The sequence below is a fragment of the Macaca fascicularis genome, chromosome 15 (genome assembly GCF_037993035.2).
Source record: "Macaca fascicularis isolate 582-1 chromosome 15, T2T-MFA8v1.1".
Taxonomy (NCBI): domain Eukaryota; kingdom Metazoa; phylum Chordata; class Mammalia; order Primates; family Cercopithecidae; genus Macaca; species Macaca fascicularis.
The window spans coordinates 6059778-6078518 of NC_088389.1; the positions used below are offsets into that span (position 1 = coordinate 6059778).

Below are 18741 nucleotides of genomic sequence, written 5' to 3' on the forward strand. Positions count from 1 at the left end.
GCATTCGTGGAGGGGCTCCTTCCCGGGAAAGGTCGCGCTGTGTTTGTGTTCTGGCTCTTTCTTCTGCCTGAGTTCCTCCGAGGCCCTGGCTTATCTGAACACAGGACCCTGTGTGCCACAGCATGCACCATGTCACGGTGAATGTCACACAAACAGGAACGTACCTGGAGGCCGCCTGGACCTGTCCTCCTGCCCATCAGCTGCCAAGGTGATGCTGTGGACACGGCTGTCCCTACCTGCTTCCCCACTCATGGAGCTCCTCACGGGCTCAACACCCCCCTTCCAGAAGGCTGGTCCCTGGAGGGGAGTGGCAGGCAGTGCGGCCAGCATGGGGTCCATGAGCCAGGGGTGGAAGAAGCCCCGTGACACGGGGAACACACTAAGCTCCTAGCCCAGCTCTTCTCCTGGAGGACCGGACGCCCTCGCTCTGCAGCTGGGGAAGGAGAGCGCAGGGGGCTTGAGGCCAGCGCGGGAACAGTGCCCCAAATCTTACTCCGGGATCAGCACTTTCCTGGAAGACCCCAGGAGTAAGGAGAAGGAAGAGCAGCGGGGAGGGAGGGAGGGAGTCCCAAGCCAGGTGCCATAGAGAGGGGGTGGCGTGACCCTGTTCAGGTCACCTCCTGGGAAACTGAGTCCCAGCCAGGCAGAATCAGGTCTCCTGGCCCCAGATACCACCCGCCACTCAGGCAGCTGCTGCCTGGAAAGCTGGAGATGTCACTTTGTTGCCCAGGCTGGTCTTGAACTCCTGGGCTCAAGTGATCCTCCCGCCTCCACCTCCTAAAGTGTTGGCATTGAAGGTGTGAGCCTCCACGCCGGGCATTGCTTTTTAAGAGCATATATAACTTAGCCATGAGAAAAACAGCAGCATTTTTCAACAACAGTAAAAGGGAGAGAGGTGAGAGAAAGGCCCCGCAGTAGAGCCGGGCCAGGGTTGGGGGAAGAACCGGGGGCAGTGGGAGCAGCGACTCCAAATTCAGCCCCGGGCCCCGCCTCCAGGCCTGGCCAGCTCCTGGCAGGGTGGCCGCACCAGGGTGAAGGGCTGCTGTCCGCGGCCTCCAGGTCAGCAGCAGGGCCTGGCTTATGATCTATGAACCCCTGCCCCATCTAGAGGCTAGGGCTCTAGATGGGGAGGGGATTCGGTTAGAGAGGGCAGGGTGGAGGAGAGGATAGAAAGGGACCAGGGAGGTCCAGGCCCAGTGCGGACTGAGCTGCGCGGGGGAGGCGGGGCCGAGATGGGCGGGGCCGAGGAGTGGGATGAGCGTGGTAGGGGCAGGTCCAATGGGGCAGGGTCAAGGCTGTGTTGAGGGGCAGAGTAGGCGTGGTCGGGGCGGGGCCTGTAGGTGGGACCCGGCGGTACGGAGCTGCACCCAGCCTGGAGCTGGGCAGACAGGCTGACCCAGGGACGCTGACCACCTACGTGAGCTTCCACTCAGCTTCAAGGCTGTGGGGATCGTTTCTTAGCCAAGGTGAATGGCCCTGAGCCCTCCAATGGGCTCTGAGGGTTTCAGTGTTTATCCTAAATGGGCTCCAACACGGAGTGCTCGTGCGCTCAAGAACCAGCTGGCCAGGAGCGCCTTTTCTCCCCAGTCACCCAGTGAGACAGATCTGGAATGTTCATTAGCCGTCTTCCCAGTGGTCCTCTTCTGAGCACCCTGGGCGTGGAGTTGGGGGACTGGGCACGCTTCTTCAGTGCGTGGTACTTCTGTCCCTCCCAATGACATTGGTCTCTCCCAAATTCCCCAGGCATAGGAACAGCCACAAGAGCCAACTCACATTTCCCAAAGCTCGCTGGGGGCACGGCAGCGCCCTGGGCAGAGGGGAGACCTGCCCAGCTCAGCGGGTAGAAATCCCAGTGCTGCTTTCCGTGCCCCCCAGGCTCGATGACTGCCATACTTACCAGCTGGGGGAGCTGGTGAGCACTGCCTGTCTCCAGTGTCCACTCTTACTTACCCCGGGGCAGGGCTGCTTACAGCACGTGGACCCTGAAAGGGAAGGAATTTAAGGCACACGGATCCTAGCACTTTGGGAGGCTGAGGCGGGTGGATCACTTGAGGTCAGGAGTTCAAGACCAGCCTGACCAACATGGTGAAACCTCGTCTCTACTAAAAATACAAAACATTAGTCGGGTGTGGTGGCAGGCACCTGTAATCCCAGCTACCTGGGAGGCTGAGGCAGGAGAATAGAATGGCGTGAACCCGGGAGGCGGAACTTGCAGTGAGCTGAGATCGCGCTGCCACCGTACTCCAGCCTGGGCGACAGAACGAGACTCTGTCAAAAAAAAAAAAAAAAAAACTTTTACAGCTGCGCGTGTGTGTAAAAACAGGAGGCAGCACTTCTGCAGCCCCACGTCCGGTGATGCTCAGACTCCTTTACTCCTCATTCCCAGGCCAGGGGCAGGCTCTGCTGTCCTCTCCATTTTACAGGCAAGGAGACTCAGGCTTGGGGTTAGAGACAGAGATGGCCTGTAGTAACTGGGACAGGAGGCTGGGCCTTGTGGCTCCAGGGTGCCACACTCCCCCCACATATTGTCCCAGGTAGAGGAGCTTTTGGGGATGGGTGGTTACTTTCTGCTCATCTCCTTCCTTTTTAATTTTAATTTTAATTTTATTTTATTTTGAGACATGGTCTGGCTGGGTCCTCCAGGCTGGAATGCAGTGGCCTGATCACGGCTCATTGCAGCCTTGAACTCCCAGGCTCAAGTGAACCTCCCACCTCACCCTCCTGAGTAGTTGGGACTACAGGTGAGTGCCACCACACTTGGCTAATTTTTTTTTTTTTAATTTGCATTGTTTGTAGAGATGGGATTTCACCATCTTCCCCAGACTGGTCTCAAACTCCTGACCTCCAGTAATCCACCCACCTCAGCCTCCCAAAGTGCTGGGATTACAGGCGTGAGCCACCGCACCCAGCCTGTCTTCTTCTATATGACTTTATTTTTCTCCCGTGAGCACTTATGACTCTTTTAATGAGGAAGATAAAGAGCCATCCTGGTTGGAGTCCAGTCAAGCAAGGAGAAGGAAGCATGAAGGAGGAAAGCGCAGCTGGGAAGCAGTGTGTGAAGCTTAGTGACCACCCAGTGAGCGGGGGCGCCCCAGCCAGGCAGTTGCTCAGAAGCACAGCTCCAGACACAGGGACCCATTCTTTCTAGAACCTTCCCAGAGGATTGCTGCTTCCAGGGGGAGGTACTTGTTGTGATTTGTATGAGACATGAGTTGTCCGTTTCCTCTTCCTCATGACCAAATGTGTCTTTCCAATTACAGTCATTGTAAAAATGAAATGTGAGTGAACACGATGATTCCAGGGCAATGGCTGTCAAATGTGGCTGCTCTGTAGAGTCATCGGGGAAACCTCAAAAGATATTGAGGCCAGCCGGGCACAGTGGCTCATGCCTATATTCCCAGCACTTTGGGAGGCTGAGGCAGGAGATTGCTTGAGCCCAGAAGTTAGGGACCAGCCTGAGCAACATAGTGAGACTATCTCTACAAAATTTTTTTAAAATTAGCCAGGTGTGGTGGCACGTGCCCGTAGTCCCAACTACTCAATAAATTGAGGTGGGAGGATTTCTTGAGCCCAGGAGTTCAAGGCTACAGTGTGCTATGATTACACCACTGCATTCTAGCCTGGGCAACAGAGAAAGACCCCATCTCTTAAAAAAAAAAAATACTGATACCTGGACCAGGCAACTAAATCACAATGTTCAAGTGTGGAGCCTGGCAAAGGGAATTTTAAAAGCACCCCAGGTGACTCTAATCTGCAGCCAAGGTTAAAACCGTTGTTTTCTAGAGAGAGCGGGGAGTGGAGCAGCAAAGAGAACAGATTTGTTTCGCTTGTTCTTTCGCTATTTCTTTAGGTTCATTAATCAGAAATGCTTGGATACAAAGAGGGGAACAACAGATAGCGGGGTCTACTTGAGGGTGAAGCGTGGGAGGAGGGAGAGGATAAAAAAAAAATACCCATTGGGTACCATGCTTATTACCTGGGTGACTCAATAACCTGTACACCAAACCCCCGAGACATGGAGTTTACCTATATAACAGTCCTGCACATGCTCCCCTAAACCTGAGATAAAAGGCTTTTTGTTTGTTTGTTTGTTTGTTTTTGAGATAGAATTTTGCTCTTGTTGCCTAGACTGGAATGCAATGGCACAATCTCGGCTCACTGCAACCTCTGCCTCCCGGCTTCAAGTGGTTCTCCTGCTTCAGCCTCCCAAGTAGCTGGAATTACAGGTGATCGCCACCACATCTGGCTAATTTTTGTATTATATATAATTTTTTTTTTTTAATCAAGAATACTTTGCCTAGTTTATTTTCGTTCTGGATATTGCGGTTCGTTTTTCTTGTTCAACATTTCCACAGATCTTTAAATAAAAACAGAGCAAGAAACAGGCACCTCGGCTGGGCACGGTGGCTCAAGCCTGTAATCCCAGCACTTTGAGAGGCTGAGACGGGCGGATCATGAGGTCAGGAGATTGAGACCATCCTGGCTAAAATGGTGAAATCCCGTCTCTACTAAAAAATACAAAAAACTAGCCAGGCGAGGTGGTGGGTGCCTGTAGTCCCAGCTACTCGGGAGGCTGAGGCAGGAGAATGGCGTGAACCCGTGAGGCGGAGCTTACAGTGAGCGGAGATCTGGCCACTGCACTCCAGCCTGGGCGACAGAGCGAGACTCCGTCTCAAAAAAAAAAAAGAAAAGAAAAGAAAAAGAAAAGAAACAGGCACCTCAAGGGATAGCCATTGTTACAGCATTCGCCTGAGACTGCCACTTCTGTTGAGAAGTCACAGAAACCTCCACCCAGGCAGGTACCGAGAATAGCAGACCCAGTGATGACGTGATGAGTGGCAGCTCCAGAGGCTGCAGAATCTCTTTCAACCCCTGAGTGGGAGCCCAAGTCACCACCCTCAGTTGACACAGGAGGAAAACCAGGCTCAGAAGGTCCAGTGGCTCAGGCAGCAGCAAAACTGCAATTTCAAGGCTGACTTGTTTCCAAAACCCCAACTTTTAACCATCATGCTATAGGACACCATGCAGTCCTCCAGATTCATTATATTTTATTTATTTATTTCTTCATTTATTTACTTTCGAGGTGGAGTTTCCGTCTTTTTGCCCAGACTGGAATACAATGGCAGGATCTCGGCTCACTGCAACATCCGCCTCCTGGGTTCAGGTAATTCTCCTGCCTCAGACTCCTGAGTATCTGACATTACAGGTGCCTGCCACCACACCCTGCTGAGTTGTTGTATTTTTAGTAGAGACGGGGTTTCTCCATGTTGGCTAGGGTGGTCTCGAACTCCTGACCTCCGGTGATCCGCCCACCTCGGCCTCCAGAAGTGCTGGCATTACAGGTGTGAGCCACCGTGCCCGGCCAGAAATCAGTTCTCTACTTTCCATGCCTGTTTCCCTGCACCGCCGCTTCTTCTCCGGCAACGCAGAAGGCTGGGAGCCCCCCAGCAACAAGAAGCCACACTCCCCGGCGATTTTGCCCCTTTTTTAAATGTTGCTCTGGTCTTGGTCGATGTTGACGTGTCCAATGCTTCATTATATTCCTTTAAAGCCACTAAAAATCATCTCATCTTCTAGCCATATAACAAAATGATCAAAGAACCCTTTTAGATCACAAATTCCAAACCCAGTCGAAAGCACGTAGCCATTGTCTTAAATTCCAAGTCATTGGTTCAGATGAAACCCGGGAAGCTAAAAATCCACTAAATCCCATTTTTAGGAAGAAGAAAAAACCGCCCTGCCACAAACCAGCAAACTCATCCTACCTGTATGTTCACAGGGGTGTGATGTGCAAAGCAAAGCCTGACGTGTGAAGGCAGCTAAGACATAGAGCTGGCCAGGTCCCTGCCCGGCCATCCCCCATCACAGTATCTGCTGAGGCTGCAGAGCAGAGACCCAACGCACAGACACCCAACCTGCAGGGCACGGCCGGGGCTTCTGCCCAAAACCAGCTGTGCCAGGCGCCATCCTGACACCTGCTCACCCTGACAGCTGCCCGCCCAGGAGAGCAGAACACAGTGGGAGATCCAGGGCCTTCCTCGGAAGAGCACCGGGAGATCCCCTGTCTCCTCCGCAGGCTCCCTCTCTCCAGGCCAGGCCTGCCCTTCACAGCACAGAGATCACCCTTGGTGTCCCCAAGGCCCTGCACTTCTTGGGTGGGCCGGTGTCTCTCTGACTTTCTTTCTTTGGGCTTTCCGGTAACCCTGGCCCTGCAGGGCAGTTCTGGCACTTGGGGAAGCCTCTAGAAAGACCGTGGGCAGAGGCAGCGATGACCCAGGCCCACCCAACCCCAGAGAGCCCTGCGGACATGCCCTGCCTTCCGGGAGAACTGCCTGGTGCCTCCGTCAAGCAGATCCTGGGGGCCTTGTGTGGGGGTCAGATCCCTGTCCTCAAGGAGCCCCCTTGGCTCTGGGGAACCAAGTATGGGTGGTCGGCATCAGCCATTCTCCATGCGGGGACACTGAGGACCAGAGAGGCACATCCAGCCTGGGAAAGCCAGACCACAAAAAGCTCTTGGCATCGTCCTCACCTGCTCCGTCAGCAACACCACCCCCTGGGGGGCAACTGGGTGACACCATCTCACAGCAGGGCAGACAGGGCTTCGAAAAGCCCCTCTGCAAAGCAGAGCTGGGACTCGAGGCCACCAGATTTGGTGCAGAGGAGAGAGCTTGGATCCAGGGACAAGCTCTGCCAGCAGGGAGGACAGGACTGGGTGATGAGAGCTTAGTTTTGGAATAAAAATCTGCAAAGGAGCCATCTGTCCAGAAAGCGCCACAGAAACAGAGTTCTCAGTGGCAACCACTATTCCTTGAGGGCTTCCCATGTGTCCAGCACTTTCCAGAGTGCTCTCTCTGATTCCTCCACACAGACCTAGCAGGGACAACAACTGCAGGGCCTGGGCTGCGGTGCTGGGGCTGGGCTACAGTTTGGGGCTGGGCTACAGTGGTGGGGGCTGGTGTGCAGTAATGGGCCTGGGCTGCAGTGGTGTGTCTGGGCTGCAGTGGTGGGGCTGGGCTGCAGTGGTGGGGCTGGGCTGCAGTGTGGGGCTGCGCTGCAGTGGTGGGGCTGGGCTGCAGTGGTGTGTCTGGGCAGCAGTGATGGGGGCTGGGCTGCAGTGGTGTGTCTGGGCAGCAGTGATGGGGGCTGGGCTGCAGTGGTGTGTCTGGGCTGCAGTGGTGGAGCTGGGCTGCAGTGTGGGGCTGCGCTGCAGTCGTGGGGCTGGGCTGCAGTGTGGGGCTGGGCTGCAGTGGTGTGTCTGGGCAGCAGTGATGGGGGCTGGGCTGCAGTGGTGTGTCTGGGCAGCAGTGATGGGGGCTGGGCTGCAGTGATGGGGGCTGGGCTGCAGTGGTGGGGCTGCACTGCAGTGATGGGGCTGGGCTGCAGTGGTGTGTCTGGGCAGCAGTGATGGGGGCTGGGCTGCGGTGATGGGGCTGGGCTAGCGCTTCAGGAGTGGGTCTCTCAGGCCTGGTAAACCAAATGCCCTGTACCAAGGAATCCACATAGGAGCCTGACGGGGGTGGCTACTGATGGCTTAGGCTTCTGCATCACTTGCCCTGGGATGTGTGGGCTCCATGTACCCTAGTAGTGTTACCAGAAAGGAGTCCCAGTCCATAGCCCAAGACAGGGCTTTTGAATCTTGACTGAGTATAGTTATGGTTATTCCTTGATTATATGCTAAACAACGGGTGGATTGTGAGTTTTCCAAGAAAGGGGAGGGGATTTTTCTGAACTGAGGGTCCCTCCCCTTTTTAGACCATATAGGGTAACTTCTGGACATTGCCATGGCATTTGTAAGCTGTCATGACGCAGGTGAGAGTGTCTTTTAGCAGCTAATGCATTACAATTAGCGCATAATGAGCAGCGAGGACGACTGGAGGTTACTTTTGTCGCCATCTTGGTTTTGGTGGGTTTTGGCCGGCCTCTTTACTGCATCCTGTTGGATCAGCAGGGTCCCGGTGACTTGTATCTCATGATACTAATCCTGCCAACCTCCTATCTGATCCTGTGACTAAGAATGCCTAACCTGAGAATGCAGCACGGAAGGTTCAGCCTCATTTTTCCCAGCCCCTACTCAGCATGGAGTCGCTCTAGTTCACTCACCGTGACAGTGATGATCTGTCCTTTACTGGGGCTCAGCCTTCACCCACTGAGGGACTCTGGATGGGAGAATGTGTTTGCTTGGTGGGGATGACCAGCTGAATTTCCCAGTCCCTGTGACCCAGAGGCTCTTCCAAGACACTGAGACTGGAGAGGATTGGGGGATCTAGATGTGGGTGGGCACAAGAGGCTGGTGATGGCTTCTTTTTCAAGAGGGGAGGGGCACACTTGCCAGGAAGAGGCTGAGTGCAGCAGAGAGCAGCAGGACTGACTTTTGAGGCAAGGTTCCTGTGGAGGGAGGAGGGAAGAAACTGGAGAGTGATGCCTGGAGGCCAAGGTGGCACCACTGGGACCTTCCACAGCTCCTGGGGGGAACCTAGGATAGGCCCAGGTGAGCAGGAGGGAAGGGAGGGTACACCCTGGGAGTGCAGGGTGGGTGCTGGTTTGGGGTGAGGACCTGAGGAAGCAGGAGAGGTTAGGAGGACCACGCTGAAAGTGAAACTGCCTTTGCAAAAACTCTATCAATGAGAAAAATTGTAAGAGTGAGCTGAGCTAAGGCACCCCCCATCTTTCCTTTCCCTTAATGATTCCTGGGCTTTTGGGCTGAGCTAACCTTGGGAGACATTTAATTTATGGTTTAAATAACAACAGGTCTCCCCCAAAATTCTTCTGCCTCTGTAAAGCTAATGAAAAACTTTGAGCTAAGGTGTAGACCGCTGTAGCAAAATACACAATTTCCCCTATTGTAGATTGGTCTTTTGAAATATCTTTTCAGGTTTTTTGCATGTCTGGTTCCCATGGCTCTACCTGGACCCGCCAACCTCACTCCTGTGGCACTTCCCTAAGAAGCAATTTAGCCTGCAGGACAGCTTTGACCCCTCTATGAGTTCATGTCTGCCCCAGCCAATCAGTACCTGTTACTTGGCCTCCTGTGACCCCCCAAACTGCCTTGGAAAACCCCTACCTACGAGCCTTTGATGAAATGATTTGAGTACAAACTCTCTCTCCCATGTGGTGTGGCCTGCCTGTGTCTATTAAACTCTTTCTTTACTGGAATGCATGGTCTTTATTTAGGAAGGGAGCAGGAGGAACCCCTTGGGTGGTTACAAAAGAAAGGATGAAATCCCTTTGAAATGAGCAGTACAGAACTCCAAAGGAAGAGGTGGGGTCTGTGTGTTTCTTCTGCAACCTGAAATAAATAATTGAAAGGCTCAAAATCCAATGTTACGGAGTTTATTCTAAGTTTGAGGACCACCACTCAGAAAACACAGACTCTAAAGGAAAGGGCTCGGTGCTCTGAGGTGGAGGGATTAGCGCTTCACTTAAATGGGAAAATACAAGAAGGTTTAGCATGATTACATTTTCCACATAAGATTGGCTTATGAGTTGCAGCAATTTGTTTGGTTATATCTTGTTCCCTTTGGGAAAAGTATATTTAACATACTGTCTTATGATATTTGATAGGCATGGTGTCTTTTGTGCCATCTGGTCTGAGTTGGGGGCAAGAAAAGAAAGAAGGAAGTTAATCTATAATGAAAGGTCAGTAAGGAAGAGAAGTAAGGGTTCTTACATCTGGTGCCATTTAGTCTTTCATAACATGTTACAAATCAAGAAAGGAAGAGTGTCAATCTATAATTGGAGAAGCAAAGTTCACAGTGACTTGCAGATTGACCAGGGTCTCACAATCACATTCCTTCAGGGCTCAAAGTAACTTAAAGTTCCAACAGCTTTAATTTGATGAGCTTATTGTCGACAAAAAGTCAAACTCTGTAAAATATTTGAAGAGATTTATTCTGAGCCAAATCTGAGTGACCATGGCCTGAGACACAGTCCTCAGGAGGTCCTGAGAACATGTACCCAAGGCAATCTGGGCACAGCCTAATAGTATACATTTTAGGGAGACATGAGACATCAATCAAATACATGCAAGATACACATTGTTTCCGTCCAGAAAGGTGGGACAACTCGGAAATGGAGCGGGGAGGTTCCAGGTTAGAGGTAGATTCAAATTTTTTTTATTGGCAATTGGTTGAAAGAGTTATTATCACTAGAAAGGAATGTCTAGGTTATGATAAGGGATTGTGGAGACCAAAGTTTTACATGCAGAGGAAGCCTCCACATAGCATGCTTCAGAGAGAACAGATTGTAAATGCCTCTTATCAGACTTAAGGTCTGTGTTGATGTTCCATGCTGGTCAGCCTTTGCTGAATTTCAAAAGGGAGGAGGACATAGATGAGGCATATCCACCCTCCCCCCCCACCTTCTCTTCACAGCCTGAACCAGTTTTTCAGGTTAACTTTGGGTTGCACTGGCCAAGAGGAGGGGTCCATTCAGATGGTTGGGGGAGTGGGCTTAGAATTTTATTTTTGGTTTACAGTATTTTCAAGCTTCTAACACCATGAGCCATCTTCTGCCAGGTGTGGCCCTGGGGAGGGGCCCCTTACCATGAGACAGGAGGTGCTACCACGGCTAGGCAGCTACTCGTCATCAGGCCACAGAAGAGCCTCTTGGACCTGGGGAAGGACCTGTGAGACTCTGTGAAGAGGAAAGGTCAGTTTTGAATCAAACCCATTTTATAAATAAGAAAAATTAGAAAACTCTTTTCTGGGGGTGGGAGAGAGGTCAGTGGCAGAGGGGGACCCAGGACACCTAAAGGCCAATTCTTACTAGAGTCATTCAATTTTAACTTAGATTTTCTAATGTTGAGAATAGACTTAATTCTCCATTCACAACTTTTAAGAGTTGCTAAACATGGCTGGGTGTGGTGGCTCACGCCTGAAATCCCAGTGCTTTGGGAAGACCAGGTGGGTGAATCACTTGAGGTCAGGAGTTTGAGACCAGCCTGGCCAAAATCATGAAACTCCATCTCTACTAAAAAATACAAAAATTAGCTGGGTGTGGTGTTGGGTGCCTGTAATCCCAACTACTCAGGAGGCTGAGACAGGAGAATCGCTTGAACCTGTGAGGTGGAGGTTGCAGTGAGCCCAGATTTCACCACCACACTCCAGTCTGGGTGTCAGAGTGAGACCCTGTTTCAAACAAACAGAAAAACAAAAAAACAAAAAAACAGAAAAAAGAAGGAGATTTAAGATGGCTGAATAGGAACAGCACTGGTCTGCAGCTCCCAGTGAGACTGACACAGAAGGTGGGTGATTTCTGAATTTCCAACTGAGGCACCCAGTTCATCTCACTGGGACTGGTTGGACAGTGGGTGTAGCCCACGGAGGGCGAGCCGAAGCAGGGTGAGGGCCTCACCTCACCCGGGAAGCGCAAGGGGCTGGAGAAGTTTGCCCCCTACCCAAGGGAAGCCATGAGGGTCTGAGCCTGAGGAACTCCGGCACGGATACTGCACTCATCCCACAGTCTTCACAACCCACAAACCAGGAGATTCCCTCCTGTGACTACCCCATCAGGTCCCTGGGTGTCAAGTACAAAACTGGGCGGCCAATTGGGCAGACACCGAACTAGCTGCAGGAGCTTTTCTTTTTTCCTTACCCCAGTGGCGCCTGGAATGCCAGCGAGACAGAACCATTCACTCCCCTGGAAAGGGGGACTGAAGCCAGGGAGCCAAGTGGTCTGGCTCAGAGGGTCCCACCCCCACGCAGCCCAGGAAACTAAGATCCACTAGCTTGAAACTCTCGCTGCCAGCACAGCAGCAATCTGAGATCCACCTGGGAAGGTCCAGCTTGGTGCAAGGGTGGGGCATCCGCCATTGCTGAGGCTTTGGTAGGCGTTTTTACGGCCACAGTGTAAACAAAATTGCTGGCACGTTTGAACTGGGCAGAGCCCACTGCAGCTCAGCAAGGCCTCTGTGGCCAGACTACCAGATTGCTCTTCTCTGGACAGGGCATCTCTGTGAAAAAGGCAGCAGCCCCAGTCAGGGGCTTATAGCAGACTTAAACGTCCCTGCCTGACGGCTCTGAAGGGAGCAGTGGACCTCCCAGCACAACGTTCGAGCTCTGTTAAGGGTCAGTCTGCCTCCTGAAGTGGGTCCCTGACCCCTGTGTGTACTGACTGGGAAACACCTCCCAGTTGGGGCCAACAGACACCTCATACAGGAGAGCTCTGGCTGGCATCTGGCAGGTGCCCCTATGGGTTGAAGCTTCCAGAGGAAAGAGCAGGCAGCAATCTTTGCTGCTCTGCAACCTCTGCTGGTGATACCCAAGCAAACAGAGTTGGGAGTGGACCTCCAGCAAACTCCAGCAGACTGGCAGCAGAGGGGCCTGACTGTTAGAAGGAAGAGAAACACAAAGGATTAGGACGTCCACTCAAAGACCCCATCAGAAGGTCACCAGCATCAAAGACCAAAGGTAGATAAATCCACAAAGATGGGGAAAAACCAGTGCAAAAAACGCTGAAAATTCCAAAAACCAGAACGTCTCTCCTCCTCCAAAGGATTGCAACTCCTCGCCAGCAAGGAAACAAAACTGGATGGAGAATGAGTTTGACGAACTGACAGAAGTTGGCTTCAGAAGGTGGTTAATAACGAACAATTCCGGGCTAAAGGAGCACGTTCTAACCCAATGCAAGGAAGCTAAGAACCCTGAAAAAAGGTTAATTGAATTGCTAACTAGAATAGCCAATGTAGAGAAGAGCATAAATGACCTGATGGAGCTGAAAAACACAGCGTGAGAACTTCGTGAAGAATACACCAGTATCAATAGCCGAATCGATCAAGCGGAAGATAGGATATTGTAAGGTTCTCATATCAGTTCGAACCCCAAGACTGCGTCAACAGACATGAGGCGGTGTGGAGCAACACACTGTTTTAATGAGCACCTGGGTGCAGGTGGGCTGAGGCCTAAAACAGCATCAGCCCCAAGTGAGGATGGGGCAAAGGTTTTCTAGTCCTCTGTAAACAGGAAGTGTCCCAGTCTGACGTGACTGTTCCCTTGTACCCGGATGACCTCTTTCTCGATCTTCAGGGGTACGTGTCTTCCTGCCAGAGTAGGTGTCTTCCGGCCGGCTCTCTTCCTGCGTCTGCCATCTTGCTGGCACAGGCTGCTGGCGCAAGTTGTGCCTTGGGACTGGGACTGAGAAGGGAGGAGTTATTCATCTCCTTAAGCTTTCAGGCCATGGGGAGAATCTTACATTCCTATTTGGTTATAGAAAAGGGAAAAGGGATGTCTTTCTCAATAACTACTTCAGGCGTAACATAGTGGGTGGCGAGGGCACCTTGGAAAAAGAAAACCTTAATTTTTGGGGTATTCTTGATAGATGGGTTGGTATCCATCGTGTCATTGAAGCAGGAGCGTCTAGATTGTCTGGCGGTTAACTGTAGTTTCAAGAAGAGTTTTAAAGTCTTTCATTATTAGTGGGATAACACAGGGGAGAAACAGGAGGAACCTAACGATGAAGATTACTGTCCCTACCAGCGTTTTAAATCCTTCTAAATTGGAGAACCGCCCTCCTAGAAGGCTCGTTGGGTCCCATCCGTTCCAGGTTTGGACTGGTACATGGGCTACTTTTCTGATGTTTGAAGTGATTTCTAGAACCGCTTTTCTGTTATCATCTATGTTAAGAGAGCAATTAGAGATATTAAACTTACCACAGACTCCACCCTCTTCTGCTAATAAGTAGTCTCGTGCTAGCCTGTTTTGATAAATTGCCGCGCGTTTGGTTTTGTTGTTGTGCGAGCATTTCCAGGGCTGAGGCAGTTTGGTTAGTGATTATCTCTAGAACCACCTGTAGTCTAATTATTCTTGAGTAGTCTAACTAGTCTATTATTCTTCACGAAGTTCTCATGCTGTGTTTTTCAGCTCCATCAGGTCATTTATGTTCTTCTCTACATTGGTTATTCTATATATTTAGCATATATATGGGAGTGCAATAACCCCATGAACTATCCTCCGCCTAAGTGGCAGGAACGTAATATTCGAGGATCTGATGCGGAGGCCAAAAGAATGGCTTTCTTCTGCCTTGAAGGATCACTTTTCTCTGTTTAAGTTATCATACACAGGGACTCTGAGGGTGTTGCCTGCTGATATGTTTTGGAGGAAGGAGTAGCCTTGGGGGTGAGCTTGACCCTGGTGCGATGGACCCAGCTGGGGAGTCCGTGGACTCTCACTGCAGTTGGCGAACTGAGTACCACAGTGTAGGGGCCTGTCCACTTTGGTTCTAGCTTTTTGTGAGAGTTGGTTTGGCGGATAAACACGTGTGTGCCTGCAAGACAGTTATGTTGAGAGGACAAGGAGGTGTCGGCAGGGAGATGCATGGTCTCATTCGCCACTTCACAAAATGAAAGACTGTGTCTGGATTAAGGAGGGGAGCTAATTCCCAAGTGGCTTAGAGGCTGGTAAGGGTGGAGGCCCTAAGACAAAAGTTGGGCTGTACATGATTTCAAAGGGACCATAAAAAGAAAGTGTTTTTGGTGTTGCGCAGAGTCTCACGAGGGCGAAAGGGAGATTTTTTTTTGTCCACGACTGGCAGGTTTCTAGAACCAGGTTGGTGAGTCAGGCTTTAAGGACAGAATTGACCTTTTCAACTTTGCCTGGAGATTGAGGCCTGTAGGGTGTGTAGAGAACCCATTTTATTCCCACGGATGTAGAGATGCCTTGGGTAATTTGGCTGATGAAGGTGGGCCCGTTATCGGACTGGATGGATGCTGGGAGTCCGAAACGGGGATTTATATGCATGATGAGAGTTTGTGTGATGGTATGTGCACCTTCTGAAGTTGTCAGGAACGCTTCTACCCACCCAGAGAAAGTACAGACAAAGGCCAGAAGACAGCGGAGCCGTTTATTGCGTGGCATGTGAGTGAAATCTACCTGCCAATCTTGCCCGGGTACCTGGGCCCGGGCGTGGTGGATAGGAAAAGGCGGCGACCAGAGGGAGCCCTGGGGTGACACTGAGTAGCAGATAGAGCAGGACTGGGTAATTTCTCAAACATGGCTGGAAAGCTGAGGACAAGTGAGAATAGGGCGGAGAAGTTGCAAGAGAGGTTTGTAACCAACAGGGAAAGAGTTGTGGAGCCTTTGGAGGATAGGAATTCTTTCAGAGTGAGGAACAGCGAAGCGCCCTTCCTTGACATACAATGGTCCTTGCTTTTGAAGGTTTTGGGCTCAGAAGTCCTCCTTTTCTTCTGAGGAGTGAAGAGGAGAGAACAAGGACAGGGACAGAAACTGGCCTTGCATGGGTAGTAGGGCTACTTGTTTGGCTGCCTGATCTGCTAGCTTATATCCAGCTGATACAGGATTGTCTGGGGTTTGGTGGCCACTGCATTGAATGATGGCAGCTTTCTGCGGGAGTCTGGCAGCTTGAAGGGGCTTGCTGATGAGACAGCCATTTATGACAGGAGTGTTTTTTGCAGTTAGGAAACCCCGTTCTTTCCAGATGGACGAGTGCGAGTGCACCATGTGGAACACATCATGAGAATTTGAATATATGTTGATCTGTTGTCCAGCTGCTAGAGTGAGAGCTCTAGTGAGGGTGATGAGTTCAGCTTTGTGGGAGGTGGTGCCAGGGGGCACGGATTGCCCTCAATAATGTGGCGGGTGACGCCATATCATAGCCAGCATGCCAGCACCCTTGATGCAGGAAGGAGCTGCCACCTACAAACCAAGTAAAGGAGGCATCTGGAAGGGGTTGGTCTGTTAGGTTTGGAAAAGGTATAAGAAAGGTTTGAACAGGGTTCACACAGAAGTGTGCAGGGTCTTGGGCGGTTGTAGCTTCAGGTGGGAGCGTGGCCGGGTTTAGATAGGAGCTGGTTAGCACGGTGATTTGGGGGGTTCCTATGAATAGCGTATACAGTTGGAGGAGCTGTGGGCAGAGATGAGACTTAGTACACTGCAAGGAGCTAGCATGTCTTTGATGTTGTGGGCTGAATAAACTGTTAGGTTGGCATGGAGAGATAGTTTGAGGCTTTTGAGGGTGAGGACAGCAGCTACTGCCAATGCTCAGAGACAGGCAGACCATCTGAGAACTGTGGCTTCAAGCTGTTTGGAGAGGTGGCTCTCTTAGACTAGGGACCAGGCAACAACCTGGAGGGTGGGTCCCTAAGACTAGGGACCAGGCAACAACCTGGAGGGTGGGTCCCTTAGACTAGGGACCAGGCAACAACCTGGAGGGTGGGTCTCTTAGACTGGGTTGGAACACCTAGTGTAACTCCACGCCATTCACCGGTGTAGAGGGAGAAAGGTTTGGCGAGGTCTGGGAGGGTGAGGATGGGGGCTCAGGTGACAGCCTTCTGGAGTAGACGGAAAGGTTGGGTAATAGGCTGTGCAGGATTTAAAGGCTCGTGGAGAAGGCCTTTAGCGACTTGGTATAACGGTTTGGCAAGTAGAGCGAAGGAGGGAACCCAGAGCCCAAAATATCCCACTAATCCTAGAAAAGAGAATTTCTTGCTTAGTTTGCGGAGGCAGGAGGGGCTGGAGGAGGGATATGCAGTTGGTTGTGAGCCCTCGGGTTCACGGGGTAAGAGGCATAGATAGGTGACTGAGGGGGTGCATATTCGTGCTTTCTTAGGGGAGGCCCAATACCCTCGTTCTGCCAAGAAGTTTTAAAGAGAGAGATAGTATGGGTGTTGCAGTCTCTTTGAGAGGGGCTACGCAGGACCAGATCATTAACACATTGAAGGAGAATGGACAGTTTTAGGGTTAAGGTACAGAGGTCGCCAGCAAGGGCCTGTCCGAAAAGGTGGGGGCTGTCTCTGAAACCTTGAGGTAGTACACGCCAGGTAAGCTGACGTGAAAGGTGGGTGTCAGGATTTTCCCACGTAAAGGCAAAAAGGCCTTGGGAATCACGGTGCAAAGGAGTTGTGAAAAAAAAGCATCCTTTAGGTTTAGAACAGAAAAATGGGTGATATTGGAGGGAATTGCAGAAAGTAAAGTATACAGGTTAGGAACTGCTGGACATACTGGGAGTACAACTTGGTTAATGAGCCTGAGGTCCCGGACTAAGCGTTAAGTTCCATCTGGCTTTTTAACGGGTAGAACTGGTGTGTTAAAAGGGAAGTTTGTTGGGCGGAGGAGATGACTGGCGAGGAGGCGAGAAATGATAGGCTTCAGGTCTATGAGAGCTGCTTGGGGGATGAGCTACTGCTTCTGTGATAGGAACTGGGTGGGGTCTTTAAGGGTAATACGGCCAGGGGTGTGGTGTTCTGTGCCTGAGGGTGTGGAAGTATCCCAAACAGTGGGGTTAACTACAGATGGGGGATAAGGAAAAGTTGCATGTTTTAAGGTGGGAGGTTGGAGGAGTAGAAGAAAGTTAGATGTCCCAGAGGGGTCTGGGTGGATGTGTTGGGTACTATGGGGAACATGGAAGTGGAAAGTGGTGTGGAGTTTTGAAAGGATGTCTCTGCTAGGAGCGGAGCTGGGCATGAGGGCAGGACTAAGAGTGAGCGAAGGAAAAGGAGTGAAGGGAGCAGAAGAGTGGAGGGTGGGGCTCGGTGTTTGGAGACTTGTCCATCAATTCCCACAACAGAGACTTGGGAGGACTGGGTGGGTCCTGAAAAATTAGGTAAAGCAGAGTAGGTTGCCCTGATACTAATTTTAAAAAAATACTGGCCTACTTGCCACCACCAGGGTTACCCTTGGCTCGGATGAAGTGATGGTAGTTGCCAGGGCTTCTGTTTCAGGGCACGGTTAGTCTTCAGCGGTAAGGCCGATGAGGTCCGAGTAGGAGGTTTTGGCCGGCTCAGGAAGGGATGGGGGCGATCCTTGTGGGGGCCGCTCACAGTCCAACTTCCAGTGGGGTCCTCCACAGAGGGGGCACGGCCTGGTGGGCTTACCTGGGTTTGGGCATTGTCTGGACCTGTGGCCTTCATTGCCGCACTTGAAACAGGTGCCAGGTGGAGGTGGATTGCTAGGAGGCTTCTGTGTGGAGCTGCAGCCCTGTGGGCCTGCAGGGCCCCTGATGGCAGAGGCAAGCATTTGAAACTCTGCCTTTTTGTGCCTTTTACGCTCCTCATCATGATTGTTAAAGACTTTGAAGACTAAATTAAGAAGGTCTCGTTGTGGGGTTTGAGGGCTGTCGTCAAGCTTCTGAAGCTTGCACCAATTATCAGGGGTGGATTGGAAGATGAACCAAAGGTTTAAAATAGTGTTTTCTTCTGGGCTGGCTGGGTCTAGGTTGGTATATTTTCTCATGGCTTCAGTTAAATGAGAGAGAAAAAGGACTGGGTTTTCGTCAGGACCTTGGGTGATTTCTGAAAGTTTTTCATAGTTTCCTGCGTTATGGGCACCCTTTTTGAGACCTGCAAGGAGAAACACAATCATGTGGTCTCCATGGTGGCATCCAGAGGCCCTGTCTTGATAATCCTAGTGGGGGTCCTGGTTGGGACTGCCTCTGCGCCAGTAGGCTGGGCAGGAGCTTGGCTATGAATTGTATCAGCATGTGCCTAAACTAAGGTCCAGATACAGTCTTGGTCTTCTGGGGTGAGGGTGGAAGAGAGAATAGCATAGAAGTCCTGCCAGGTTAGTTCATAAGACTGGGTGAGTTACTGAAACTCTCTAATATAAGAAGTAGGGTCTTCTGGGATGAACCGAGTCTTTTGTTAGTTTGAGATAGATCGACGAGGGAGAAGGGAACATGACTGCTAACAATACCTTCAGTTCCTGCTACTTCCTGAAGAGGGCACTCTAACACAGGCGCTGAAGTAAGGGTGGGGCTTGGGCCAAAGATGGCATCTGAGTGAGTATGGGTGGG

At 51.3% G+C, this 18741-nt stretch overlaps 1 protein-coding gene across 1 annotated transcript in view; it reads left to right on the top strand.

The window, feature by feature from the left end:
• Positions 1–5064: 5064 nt before the first annotated feature.
• Positions 5065–18741, top strand: part of LOC123569213 (uncharacterized) — a 39647-nt gene continuing 25970 nt past the window's right edge. Inside the window, exon 1 of the mRNA XM_074016111.1 lies at positions 5065–5164. Within this exon, the coding sequence (XP_073872212.1) occupies positions 5120–5164 (45 nt within the window). The 5' untranslated portion in view covers positions 5065–5119. The remainder of the gene's footprint in view (positions 5165–18741) is intronic.